The 15,015-nt window shown below is 42.2% G+C and overlaps 1 protein-coding gene across 2 annotated transcripts in view; it reads left to right on the top strand.

The window, feature by feature from the left end:
• The window catches only part of musk (muscle, skeletal, receptor tyrosine kinase), a 30,749-nt gene extending 16,686 nt beyond the window's left edge, over positions 1–14,063 (top strand). For both annotated transcript variants that reach the window (XM_054612267.1, XM_054612266.1), the window contains 5 exons: positions 5,502–5,676; positions 5,920–6,106; positions 6,190–6,381; positions 9,142–9,290; positions 12,129–14,063. In XM_054612267.1, coding sequence (XP_054468242.1) covers positions 5,502–5,676; positions 5,920–6,106; positions 6,190–6,381; positions 9,142–9,290; positions 12,129–12,835 — 1,410 coding nt within the window. In that variant the 3' untranslated portion in view covers positions 12,836–14,063. The remainder of the gene's footprint in view (positions 1–5,501; positions 5,677–5,919; positions 6,107–6,189; positions 6,382–9,141; positions 9,291–12,128) is intronic.
• The last annotated feature ends 952 nt before the right edge of the window (positions 14,064–15,015 follow it).

Genomic DNA, 15,015 nt, shown 5'->3' with positions numbered 1-15,015 from the left:
CTGTCCCTTAATCACATGTTTAAAACCATGACCTCATGATGACCTTCCAATCACAATCACCACAAAATAAAGATTGGGGGAAAAAAAGAATCAGGGGAAATCGTTGAGTAAAGGTCATAATATTTCACGGCTAATAGACTATTGCCTGTATTTAAAAAATTCAATAGTCTAAGATTCTATATTAAGTGTGACTGATATTATGTGTGTGGAGGTTCAGTTTTAAATCAAACATTCTTGATCTCTAACCAGAAACAGAAAAACACTCAAAAGCACAACACACACACACTCCCTGTGGCCCAAAAGCCTCTTCATGTTTTTATGGCTTTGCTCTGTGAGAGAGTCTGTGAGGGTGAGCTGTTACTACTCTCCTGTGTGTGTGTGTGTGTGTGTGTGTGTGTGTGTGTGTGTGTGTGTGTGTGTGTGTGTGTGTGTGTGTGTGTGTGTGTGTGTGTGTGTGTGTGCCAGGTCAGCAGAGCCAGGTCAGGCAGAGAGGGAGGAGGGGCTCATCATGTCACATCCTGCCTCTGGAAGCAATTAGCTTTCACACGCATATGCTGCACAGACTCCATCACTAACACACACTTTCTCTAACATGTAACGCTGGCTCACACACACAGACATATAGGTGAAACTGATAGAATGTTTACTCTCTAATGGGGTTGGCAAATATTAGTGTATTCTCTGTCTCCTTTCTCTCCACGTAATGTTGGCTTTCACCTCATGTTCATACATATATATAAATACATGTCTTTTGTTTGATTTAAAATGAGTTCGCTTGGAGAAGTAAAAAGTCAGCCAAAGACAGCGTTTTGAAATAAATCATTTTGCTAACAATAGTTGATTTTGAGGCTAACTACAGCTGACAAAATGGGCTAGTAGATGTCTGACAATCAAGACCCATTCATGCAAAAAAAGTACAAATTATTTTGGGTCGTAAATCTGCCACCGTTCCCCATTGTTAACGAAATACCTGCTTGATAAGCTTGATAAGCTTAGCAGCAGTAACTAAAGGGAGCTCCATGGTACCAATGTGATGTCTACACCTGTGGTTTACACAGAAGATGCTGCAGCCCTCTGGGATGCCTCGAGGGATGATCCCCCTGGGTATCTTTCTTGTTCTTCTTAATAACATTGCACCACATTTAAAATGTCTGACACTTTAAATTCATTTTATCACGCTTTCAATGTATGTAAAACAGAAGAAAAAAGAAGTTTATATTTAAAAATCACTGTACAAAAAACTTGGCTATTAATATTCAGTTATGCCACATCAAATGACATGACAACTCATGGACAACTTGTCACCACAGTTTTTCAGGTGATCAGCAGTCAGAAAAAAAGTGAGGGACAGAGTAAGCAATAAAGATAAAGCTTTGCCGCGGGAAACAGAGCTCAAATAAATGCTGACACATCTCAGCACTCAACATAGTATATGTCCACTGAGTCTGAACCCAACAACAAAACCAACCTGAACATGACATAATGGACAGGTTCTGGCTGCTTTTGGAAGATAGATGTGTATCATTGTCCGATAGCACGTTCACTGTGTTGCCCATCTCCAACATCATGTGTGATTTGGCTCTTTTTTTAAAAAGAAACACAAAACAAACCATATGAGGTTAAGTATTTAATCTGTTACCTGTTGGCTATTATTGAGAGTGGGCCTATATTATTTAACTTTTTCTTCATATAATATAATATAATATAATATAATATAATATAATATAATATAATATAATATAATATAATATAATACATCTGGGACACTAGTCTACATTAAAGTCAGGATTTAACTTTTCTTAACTTTTTTTTTTTTACATCAGGTAGTCAGAACATTTGTAACATGTTGTACTTCGAGGAACAAACTGGTATTCTTTTATATGTCGTGCTGGCCACACATAAATGAAAAGGTTGGCAGTTAAACACAATGGGATCATTTTGACGATTATGCTTAAGTTCCTGGTCAGCATCAAAGCTTTCATTTCCTGTTGTAAGTGTAATGATAGCATGATTGGGATAATGTCTGGTGGAACAGTTCTCCCAGAGGAAAACCAGAAGCTGATTGCCCCAAAAAGGTAGATGTGTGTGAAAGTATGATGTTTGCAAATGTGCACAGAAACTGAATTCCTTTCAATTTAATAAAAAAAAAAAGATCTCTCTTACAATACTCATATCTGATCCATGAGGCCCTACAGTTGAAACTAAAGAGTAGCTTTCACCTGGTCCATCAGAGAAAGAGCAGCTGTTCCTAATACTCTGCACAGTCAGGGTGGTTGTTTTATTCTAAAATCTACGACCCTAGATCATACAGCGGTGGCTCAGTCCAAAGTCATCATTTACCTTCTACGCATCACAGAGCAGATGTTTTAAAGCAAATATTTTTTATAGTGGAAATAAAATATTCTCTACATATAGTGGTAGTAAATGAGCCAAAAACTCTTATGTTCCACAGGTCACATGTTGCCCTCTGTAGTAAAATCACATTTATGGTCAGCACATACTCAACACATATGTATGCTATAGTGTGCATGGGGTAAGTAGTGTCCTATTTTGTGCTGAGTCTTGAAGAAATACTTTAGCCAACCTTTGATTCAGTCGTTTTGCACGGAGACTTTTGAGAAACCTACCAATGAATACTGAAAAGCAAGACATGGCACTTAAGTCACTGTTAGGGTGCTATTCATCATCACTCTAATATTACAACTACGATGATGTCATACATATGAGGTGATTTTTTTTTTCATTATTTGCAAACAAGCACATTAATTAGGTCATCAGTTTTTTATGTTTATTATTTGATTATTTTTTGTTATGCCACAATATTTGATGACTATTGCTCAGTTTGAGTTCTATGAGCCTTTAGTGTTTTTCTCACAAAAAAGAAAAAGCTCAAGTAGTGTGACATTGTTAAAGTGCCACAAAACTTCTTCAGGTAGAAGGTTGGTGGATGATTTGACATAGTTTTTGTAGTGTAGTTTTTGGCAGCACTGACAAACGATCCTCTCCTGCCAGCCGGTGTGCCGGATCAGGGAACGCTCATACAGTATGGATGGACAATGAAAAATCACCTATCTTGTCATTCAGTGATGAGGGCTTGTTGTTTTTAACATTCATTGCACTAATAGTAAACCCTGTAAGCAGTTTGGTTTACACATTCAGCTAGGGCAGCACGTGTTGAAACCAGCAGTTTCAGCTCATAACTTCACATCTCTTGGGATAGGTTGGACCATTGCGCTTTTGATGACTAAGGCTCATGACACACGAAGACACCAGATGTTCGGTATTTGAGTTGGCGCTCTAAGGTTTCAGAAACAACCATGCAACCCCTAATGTCCCTCACTCAAGTACATGTTACACCCTCTGCAGTTATTAAATTGTAATCTTACTGCAGACCCTAAACAGGGCCTTGAACATTTATTCAATTATTTGAAAGGCCATCTTAGATTTTGAAGAACAGTCCGAAATTTCTTGGAAAAGTCCAAAACTCTGTCCATAGAAAATCAGCCTTGAACATCAAAGGAAAAGAAATACAGGAAGAAATTTCAGACATAGCTGAACCCTCAAGTGAAGTATGATCTAACTCAGATAGGCTTCGCCCTCTTCTGGACTCTAAGGCTGTACTCTCCTTCAATCATAAGGACACATTCAACAACTCAAAGTCGCCCACTGCATAAGTGTAGCCGATCAATCAGGTCGACCCTACCCTCACCCGTGCAAAACCCCAGTGTATTAAATACATCTTTACACATGCCCTACATGTTAACATAATGATTGGACAGGATTTTGAGACCTGGTCACTTTTTCTCGGAACACAGTCGCACGGCCCAGGAGCAGGCAGTTGGCAAACTACGGCGGGATGCTACGGTGACAGGCATTGCAGTTCAAGACAGCTGCCCATCCGGTGGTGCAGCTTGGGATGCTGCAGCTGGGGCTGTTGCATTTGCGGTGCCTGCATAGATGGTTTGCCAGCCTCCACTAAGATGCCAAGAAGAACAAACAGTGCTTGATTTCCTGTTGAAAACTATCTGGGGGTCCCCACAACACCTGTTGAAGGGAATGATGCTGGAACGACAAACAAAGTAAGAGTGTTCAAAGATGCGTCCCTGACGGGGCCAACTGAAGCAACACCCACTGTCCACTATAGTTCTCCCTGGCACAGCAGGATGATCAACCCCTCGGGTCGGATGCCTTTGCATATGTGTCTTGACCAAGAAAGCTGCTTTACACCTTTATGCTGCACAACCTCTCTGTCCCTCTTCTGTTCTAGTAAGCGAGCCAGGAGCAGTTGTTAGTCATTCTAGTAGCTCCGGGTTGCCACTCAGCTCCAGGGTGTACGACTCAGATGATGGCAGCCCTCTCTCATAAGGCTGGTGCAAAAGACATGTTGTCACCTCTGGGCCATCCTCTCCAGGCTTGACTCCTAAGAGGGTCAGACTGAGGAGGGCTCGACTCCGTGTTGACCATAGCGGGGCTACCCTCAGACCAAATCCCTCCTTTCTGCCGAAGAGTATAATGACTACTTGCATGTCGAGGGTTATACAACTGGATGAATTGTTGTTTTCAACCCCATGCAGGGGACAGGAAGGCAAGGTCACATCTGCTTTGCCCAGCTTGTGCGTTGGCATGTTATGTTGAAAGCACTCCCCCCATCAGACAAACTGAACAGCTGTTTGTGTGCTTCAGGGATGGTGTGAAAGCCCTATCCAAGAAAGTCTTTGCTTGATGGCTTTGTGAGTGCATTCCCTCAAGCCTATAGGAAGGCAGGAAGAGACCTTCCCATTGTGGTCAGGGCACACCCTAAACACAGTGTTGAAATGTTGGCGATTGAGTATAAAAGACGCATGTACATAGGTGGCGTGGTTGATTCCCCTTCCATTAATACAGTTCTACTTCTTGGACATGTCGGGCTGTGCTTGCTGGAACAACACAGGACTTGTGAAAAGGATGGCGTTGTACCTGGTATCCTAGTTCTATAAGCACAGGTGGAGCACTCTACCAAGGGGGCTCTGTTTTTTTCTACGCCACTCACTGAAGAGGGTGTAGAATGATAGACAATGGTGTGAGCTGCCTTTAATTCTATGGGTAATGCAAGTATTCGGGTAGTCCTGATTGGCCAGCTATCGTTATGCAAATGTTCAATGGACAAATACATGCTCGTGATTGGAGGAGAGTATTACCTCCTCCAATTGACCTCCATGCTTATGGAACTAGGGTTACAATATCATAACCTCTGTTTCCTCCATGCTGTCTCCAGATCGTTGGGTCAGCAACAGAACAGATAATGTTTTTCTTAACAGCACCAGGGTGGATTCAAGATGTACTCACCATACCATTTTAGGGAGTATAACGAAGCAACACTAAACTTTTGACAGGACATGAAATAAAGGGCTCCTTGTTCCCGTTATAGCTAGTTCCATACTACAAATTGATTATAGCGATGTTCAGAAGAGGTCAACAAAGCTCTTCTGCTCTTTGATTTTCTCCATTGTATCCTTCTGTAGGTTCCGCACCAGCACCGCCTGTCTGTTGAGGTGATTCCAGAGATGAAGAACTCAGACAACTACTGTAGGAACCCAGGGGGAATCAGCGACAGGCCCTGGTGTTACACCTTAAATCCGAACATCCGCTGGGAGTACTGCGCCGTGCCACGGTGTGGGGAGACAAGCATAGAATCAGGTACTGTCTTTTGCCGTCCTCTGTTCTGTTCCAATTCCTGGCTTTCTCACCAGAAAACCCAAAACTCAAAGGGAATGTATACGATGCTATTTCACCAGTTAGCAGTTTAGATGCAGCTGTCTCACCAGCCCACCAACAAATGAATAAATGCAGATTTTTTTATGTCATTTAAAATCAAGGCAAGGTTTCAAAAGCACATTCACAGGCTAGAACCTTGGTTTTAACCGTCTCTGTGTCTGTTAGTGATGACGCCAGACGCGCCAGGCCCTCGTCAGACCACTGGTCTGCCTTCCATGGTCACAGCATCGTCTCCAGCTTACTCCATGGTCGTCATCGTCATCATCCTGACGGCGATGGCAGCTGCGGTCTTCCTTATCATCAGCATCCTCGCCTGCCGCAGACAGAGGAGGCAGTGGAGAAACCGGAAGAGGTGAGATAAAGACGAGATGCACGGTTTGTTTTTTATCCATGTGTCCATCCTTCCGATCCCTCACTCCCTCTTTCCCTCCGCAGGGCGATGGAGACCCCGACGCTGAGTGCTCTCCCATCGGAGCTCCTTCTGGATCGACTCCACCCAAACCCCATGTACCAGCGGGTTCCCCTGCTGCTGAACTCAAAGCTGCTGGCCCTTGAGTATCCCCGGAATAATATCCAATATGTTAGGGATATTGGAGAGGGGGCGTTTGGACGGGTTTTCCAAGCCAGGTAAGAGGGGGAGGAAAGGGAAAGTAGATGTACAAAAAATATATATATCGATCCGATTGGGCAATAAAAGGAGTAAAGAAGGATTGGAGTTAGAAATTGATAAGGGAGAGAGAGTTGAAGAGCCTTCCACCTAAATGACAGCAACAGTACAGAGAGTGTTATTATCTTGCAATATTATCTTACCTAGATTACTTAGTATTTAACATTGCCATGTCATCATCATATTCGCCATTCGGTGCTAACAAGAATGAAGAGATCACTCAGGCATAGAAAGAGAGAGGGGTCTTGCCAGTTTTGGAGAAAGACTGCGTCATTCACAAACTTACAACGGGAGCTGCTACAGGTGTCACTTTCACTTCACACCGGGGCTGTTCACAGCAAGACAGGAATGTCTCAAACTAATCCCTATGAGCCGACCAAATTCCAGACCTGGGTCAAACAGTAGTTACATTTCTAAAATGTCATGAATCTATCAGGCTTGAGGTTGAACCACTGTTGAACCGCATTGACTGAACGCTTTCCAAAACCATTTTTTTTAGCCACTGAAAACCAATATATACATGACTGATGAACATTGCAGCCAAAATGTTTTGCACAACAATTTCAGGCAGTTGAAGTGATAAAATAGTGAGATGAAAGTTTGTTAAACCTTGTGAGCCTCTGTATTATTTGACTTTATCTCCTCCTACACCAGTTCCAAAGCCCTTCCACCCCTTCGGTGTCCATGACCGGGAGCCTGTTATCGACACAAACAATAAACTCCCATATTGACAGAGAGGAGCTTAAAGAGTAAGGGTCAGGGTCGACTATGCTATTGAGGTGCCACGTATCCTCATAAAACATTTCGTATGATATCTTACGAGAAAGTAGTTTTCATTTTCCGTGCATTTTCCTACACATGCCCAGGGTTAGGGTTAGCAATCTGTGTGACTGCAAAAGCCCCTGCAGTGCAAAACAACTTGATTAGGTTTAGGAAACAATCGTGGTTTGGGTTAAAGTAAGTAACTACTTGGTTGGGTAAAACTTACATGTATGTTACCTAACAAAAGTAGTTTTACAATAAACTGTGACTTGGTTTCATGCAGGACATGAACAGCGGTCTCCTGGGTGAAATGTCTATGTTTGTTGAACCATCATCCATCCACCACGACCTCCTCCTCCCTATGTGGACTTTGTCGCTCTCTTTACTACGCCACCTGACATATTTATATATAGCCCTGCACGTCCTGGGCATGGTCTTGGCTCACAATTAAGTGGGGTATATACAAATTACAGTGCAACACTTTTCGTATGTATAAGTATGAACAGTGAATGAGAAGAGCCTGAGAACGGCACGAGGCAATGTTGTTTAAATATGGGGTTGAATTAGTCCACAGTCTCTTCTCGAAGACATTAAAAGTGTTGCCCTTGTTTTGTTGTTCACAAGAACAATGGAAATGCTTGGGATTTTAATTGTTAAAGCTATTTTCAAAGTAAAATATTAACTTTTAATCAAGTGATTGGATACTAGACAGCTGCAAAATTGCAATACAACAACAGCAGATACCCTTTCATTGTGCATAATGCTATAGACTGCATTGAAGAATTATGACCTTCTGTCCATGATGTTGCACAATGCCAACATGTGGCGGACGACAGGTATAGCAGGGTAGTACAGTTAGCACAGTACTCTAGTAGTTGATGGCATTTTCACAGTAGCACCTGCATGTAGCCATGCAGATCTGTGAGACGTCCTTCAAGCTAGCTGGTAATCTCTTAATGAAAACTGGAATGGTGCAGTATATCGACACCCCTGAGAACTTAGTACACACTCTCATACACACGTATTTGGTGAACTATACATGTGAGGGCATTGGTGCAATGTATTCCTTACTGAACACACCTGTGACCTTAATTATTACTGCTAGATACTGCACCTTAACCTACAAACCTAATTTAGCATTAATTCTATAACTTCTAGAGTGTTAACCTTTGACAACTCCTGTAGGAAGGGATTTTTGAACCAAAGAGAAGAAGACAGAACCACAAAAAAACCCTCATACCAGCATGCATGACCAGAAATGTGACTAGAATGCGCAGATACGGACTATATCCTATATTCACATGCACTCAAGAGTACAGATAAACAATCATATAAACGCATATGCAGCTCATGCATTGGGTTGTGTATGTTCATGCAAACATGAACACAGACACACACGCACACACACACACACACACACAACATACACGCAGAGACATAAATAGACCCGAGGAGTAAATATCTTCCCAGACAGATGGGCTTCAATTTGTAGTTTCCCAATGTATGTGTTAGTGTACGTGTGATAGTGTTTCCATATGTGTGTGTGTGTGTGTGTGTGTGTGTGTGTGTGTGTGTGTGTGTGTGTGTGTGTGTGTGTGTGTGTGTGTGTATGGAAACTACATAATATACACTGAGAAACTACATGATGACTCCAGTTTGTCCCTCTTTTGAGTGTGTGTGAATTGTAAGTAACTGACATTTACGATGCACAACGCGGATTCAGTTGCTGCTTTTTAGCAGACTTAAAAGACACATGCTTACAGTAATCTGGTGAAAGCATTTGTGACAAAATTGACAAAACTACATTTCTGAACTCACATGCAGATAGCTACCGAAGAAGCGATCTCTTGCTCACAAACAGTTCCAATTGATACATCATCTCCTATTCTTTTCTAGGTGGACTAGCTTAGTATGCATGCGTCCATCGTCTGTGCTTGAATGCTTTTGTTTTGTTGCAGAGCACCGGGCTTGCTGCCGATGGAGTCTTTCACGATGGTGGCTGTGAAGATGCTGAAGGAGGAAGCCTCAGCTGACATGCAGAACGACTTCCAGCGGGAGGCAGCGTTAATGGCTCAGTTTGACCACCCGAACATCGTACGACTCCTAGGTTAGTGTGTTTGTACTGTATGTTTGCGTGTGTGTTGGTGTGTGTGGAGGTCGGAAACCGGAAAAAGAAAGAGGCTTCACTCACAGCTGGATTTCCAATTGTAGAACTGCTGGTTTACCCGTGAGATAAAGGGAAAGTGCAAAAACAGATATGGGAACACAGGAAGAGAGTGCATTGGGACATGATGAGTCTGATACATGCTAAATCAAACACACTGTAACAGAAAGAGCCGTTTTACTATAAACAATATGTGACATTTATTTTCTGAGCAAGAGCATCATAGCTTTGTTGAGTAAAAGCCATCTCGTTTTTTTGGCCTTTGCCATCTTGGCATTTTGCAACCAGAAATTACACAAGAGGGTGGAGCTAAGTACAACCAACTGCTTAATTTCTGGCATGAAAAATGAAAGTTATAATAAACCAGAACGGACAACCCCGTGGTGGCAACCTGTTAATCACAAGGTAGCCCTACCTTACGCTTTATGGTCTGTTTGACTCTAAAGGGACCATCATTTACTAAATGAACATCTTGCTGTACTGAAGACTTGACACTACAGATTGAGACCATAAACTTATGTTTACAATGTTTATTGAGGTAATAAATTAAGTGAAAAGTAGGGTCATGTTCTCATAGACTTCCATACAATCAGACTCTTTTTGCAACCAGAGGAGTTTTATTTTTTTCAAAACCATATTTTATTGGGTTTTGAAAACAAGCATTTTGTTGAATCAAAGCCCAGTGTTTGGGCTCACATCTTCAACTGGGGCCAAACAGAGGCAAATGGTTTCAGACCCAGTTTTATACATGTTCAGTCAACATGCTCAAGGCGTCCTGTTGGATAATTGCATCATTCAGTAATCAAGCCATCATCAGTGCCACCTGTATTATGTGCATACTGTCCTTCGCTGCACGCCATGCACAGTTAAAACAACAGCCAAGAAAATAGACCATGAATCAGTCGCCAGTACACTTCATCAAAATCAGATCTTCAACTCAAACAATATTATTAAGGGGAATTGAACTCAACGGCCCTGTTTGTAATCGCTTCCATTAGAGTGTCCTACCTTCTACTCGCGCACTAATTCTTCTGAATTAACTCTTTGCCCTCACATCTACTTCACTCTAGAGATACTTATAGGACTGTTTGCAAGTAAAAAAAGGGCTGCTTGACAACTAATATGCATTGGTTGGCCTGAATAAAACAAACATCCTCTGTTAAAGTTTATCTCCATTAATGCAGCCTATCTAATCTAATACCAACTGCTCGCATCCAGATAAACTTACCAGAAGACATTCAGAGATATAACACTGGGAGAAGTTTGTTTACTTTGGTCCATTTTACGGCTCAGTGGTCTTGAAATATTTTTCATTTTAACACTGCAGAAAAAAAGACAGTATTATGTGTTTTCTGTTTTGGAGTGACATTCATTTCGGATGGCTCATCCGGATAGTGACACAGTGACGCTGAAGTCTCCGGTGCACATGAAACCAGAGTTAATTAAATTACCTAGTTAACCCCCTGGACTAATAATACTCTGCAAATTGTATGTAAAAATATATGCATCATGTACATCCATGTGTCCGAATTAGAGACGGCGTATGTCATCATTTAGTGGCATGTGCTTGTGCAGGATGTTGCCCTCTGTGTTCTGTATATTTAGCAATGGAGCGAAACATTTTGAGCATGCATCTACTGACCTTCAGCAGAAGCTGCTTCTGTTGAATGACAGGAGTCAGGCAAGTGCTCTTAATCTATATTATGGTTGTGGCCAATACGTTTCAGTGCACTTCAGTGCTTCAACCACATAAAGTGCACTAATCACAGGCTGCGTCAGAGAGAACACAGATGGGATCTGCAAGGCCTCTAACTAAAAGTTGGCTACGGAAAGAGAAACTGAAACTACATTCTGGTTCCAGGGGGTATTTCTTTACTTATTGGCAATGATTGGTTACCATCTTTTTCCCACAGAGCTATAACATACTCAAAATCTGAAGTCAGTGTTGTGATAGCTGGGTCACCACGTATTGCACATCTGCAACTTCTGCAGGGCTGCCGGGGCTCTGTATAGTCTTTACAGTGCGTGCTCTAATACCTGTAAGCGGTGCAAATTGCAAAAAAAAACAACAACACAGGAATGCATGAATAAACAAGCAGAGGCAAAGTAAATAAGTAGTAAAGAATAAATCCGGTGAGCGCAAACCTCTGCCCATGCTAGAAAATCCTCCAATGTGCTTCACCCAACTTTCATGAACTTGACATTTTAAAAGTAAATTGAGTTTCTGCTCATGCAAACACACCTTTAGGATCTGTCAATTCAATACATAGTCACAGCTAAGAAAGATTGTATGTCCAACATATTCGATGGAAATGAATTCACTCATTTATCCATCAAGGAATGATGAATCAAAACACTTTCTCTCCACATCAAGAACGCAAACAAACAAGTCTGGTTGTGGAAGCCGTTAATGTCAAAGCATGCTGCCAAATACAGAAACCTTAAATTAAGTTCTTTGTATCTGAAACCACATCTGAGATTGGCAAGGAAAGCAGCCTCAATCCCACCACCCTTCAATTTAAAAAATCCCCTCTAAATGCCCACGGCTAATTTAGAAACACGCTGTGTTTACATGACTGGTTTACTGATGTAAGACTGTACATCCTCTATGCACGGGTTTATTTGTGAGCGTGTGCACGTCACAGTCGTCTGTGTTTATGTCTCGGCTGAATATTTATTTACCTTTTACAGTGAATTAACTCATTGTGTGGTACAGTAGAAGGGAAAAAAACAAACTTGAGATGATAAAAATAAAATCTCCTGTATGCTTCTCCTCCCCAGGCGTGTGTGCGGTGGGCAAACCCATGTGCCTGATGTTCGAGTACATGGCCCACGGCGACCTCAACGAGTTCCTGCGTCGCCGATCACCCTCCCAGTCGGTGCGCACGCTCAGCCGTGCCAGCCTGTCCGGCCGCAGCTTCTCCTCCGAGCTGGAGGAGGGGCTTCTCTCCTGCACCGAGCAATTGTTCATCTCTAAGCAGATCGCGGCGGGGATGGCCTACCTGTCGGAGCGCAAGTTTGTGCACCGCGACCTCGCCACCCGGAACTGCCTGGTCGGGGAGGAGATGGTGGTGAAGATCGCCGACTTTGGCCTCTCCAGGAACATCTATTCGGCTGATTACTACAAAGCCAACGAGAACGACGCCATCCCCATCCGCTGGATGCCCCCGGAGTCCATATTCTACAACCGCTACACCACCGAATCGGACGTGTGGGCCTACGGCGTGGTGCTGTGGGAGATCTTCTCCAACGGGATGCAGCCGTACTACGGCATGGGTCACGAGGAGGTCATTTACTACGTGAGGGATGGTCACATCCTCGCCAGCCCCGAGAACTGTCCTCTGGAGCTGTATAATATGATGAGGCTTTGTTGGAGCACACACTCATCAGACAGGCCCAGCTTCAGCAGCATACATCGAATACTGGAGCGGATGTATCAAAACACACTAAGTATCAGCGCTGAGGCTGACGCTGAGGCAGACTGCTAACCTGGGGGAAAATAATGTTTGTTCATTGACTTACGAAGTGATTGGGTGACTGGAAACATAATTTTAAATGAACCTTGGCACTTGAGCCCGAGCATTTTTTCAACACCCAAACAGTAAAAGTCATTTTAGCCATTTTTCTTTGTCCAGCTTTTTCCTTTAAGGATACCCAAACTGGCACAATTATCAAATGTTTTAGTGTCATAAACACCTCTCATATTTGAATCTATTTGCATATAGCTTTCTTCTCCAATTCAGGGTACTTATTTTGAGAAATAACCCATTTCTGCTGAGCATCTAGCAACATTTATCCACTCTTTACGAACCCCAGGGACTTAACCTTCGAAGACTCAAAGTCACTAACTTTGCAAGTATACACATTTCAGATACAAATGCACTCAACCATAACACTTCATCCATTGCATGTGGAATTGTTTTCTTCCTCTTCTTCTTCATCATTTTGAGCCTGTTACAAATGGTCTGACTACCAGTCATTTGGGTTAGAAAGAGAATGGGACTAGACAGTTAAAACACCTTTGATGTTATTGTAACCTCTAGCAAATTTCCAAAGTGGCACACAATCACTTTAAACCATTGATGTTGATTGTTTTTTTATAGACAAGTCGCTATTCCATTTTTGGGGCATTCTCGTTTTACTTGTTTCATTTTTCTATGTTGATGATCTTTGTCTTTTTTTGTGTGTGCTAATTTTCCTTTGTTTGACATAACGAGCACAGTACAGGAGAGAAAAAAAGTTTTTAAATAATTTCTTCCAAGTCTCACACAGAAGTTCAGGCGCACACATTTCCCCTAATTATAATTTGGCAGAAACTCATTTGCGAAATTTGTTCCTGTGCCTTAAAATAGACTCTTTTTGTAAGTGAAGAATGGGTAAGATGTAAATCTTTAATTGGTCCCCTCAAAGACAAACTCTCTCCTACAGATCAAACTTTGCTCATTTCAACTGTGTATTACAGCCACATTTTTTACACAATTTCAGTATAACCAACATATCTTGTCTACCTTGTCATGTGGCTGTTTAAAGTTTCCTTTTGATTTATTTAATACTGTCCGATGAAAGAAAATGTTTATCAACTGGTAAAATGCCTTTCAGATGAATGAATTTCTTTTTAAATGTGGTGTGATGTTACATTTTCTTGTTTTGTGTTACATGACATGATGCAGGTTTGTACACTATGACATTTCTTTGTATTGCTCGCAAATAAACATAATAAACACACACATTAGCATTCGAGATCTGGTAAATTACCAGATTACATAATTTTTTTGTGCACAAAGGTGCATGCATCCCTGTGTTCACAATGGTCTTTTGGAATCATCTTACCAAAACCAAAACCCCTCTGTGAAGACTGAATATATGGTAGATGATGTGACTTTAATATGGTTACAGTGCTACTAGCACATTGTTGAATCACTTCAGAAATCCTAATTTCTCTAAAATGCTGGACAGAAGGATGGACGGGCCACCAACACCACCCTCCTCGCTGGGACCACATCAGTCCTCTCATGCTCAGCTGAAGCGATCCGCTGCGCCTCATTGAAAATAAAGGGGAGGCGGTAGCCCCACCTAGGCTGCTGTGTCCGCTGTGGCTGCATGTTAAGAGTGCGGAACAGCAGTAAAAAAACAAAACACATCCGCTAACATACCCAAAGCAAATGACACGTGTCCTGAATCCTCTTCTGTGTTATTTGAAGGCCAATGATTTAACAAACAGTGGGTCTGAGGCGTGAAATGAGACAGACCTGAAGAATCACTGCAGACAATGGAGAAACACTGTAACTATTTATTGATTTCGACATAGAAATTCATGACTAGTACAACTGAAAAGACAAAGATTTATTTTTCTCTGAACCTCGACATGTCTCTGCTTTTAGAGCCTCTTTCTCTCTGTTTATTTAATCATAAGCCTCTGCTGACACATGTTCCATAACAGCCACCCCCACCCACGTACACACACACCCCACACACACACACACACACCCACACACACACACACACACACACACACACACACACACACACACACACACACACACACACACACACACACACACACACACACACACACACAGTAAAAAAGAAGGAGCATTTCACCATGTGGATGCTGCAGTGTTTCTACTCACCACAAGGGGGATCAGAGGGGTGAGTTGAAGCTTTGCCA

Source organism: Anoplopoma fimbria, chromosome 14, assembly GCF_027596085.1.
Source record: "Anoplopoma fimbria isolate UVic2021 breed Golden Eagle Sablefish chromosome 14, Afim_UVic_2022, whole genome shotgun sequence".
In the NCBI taxonomy this organism is placed as follows: Eukaryota; Metazoa; Chordata; class Actinopteri; order Perciformes; family Anoplopomatidae; genus Anoplopoma; species Anoplopoma fimbria.
Note: the sequence above shows the minus strand (reverse complement) of the source record. Positions and strands in the feature narration are given on the sequence as shown.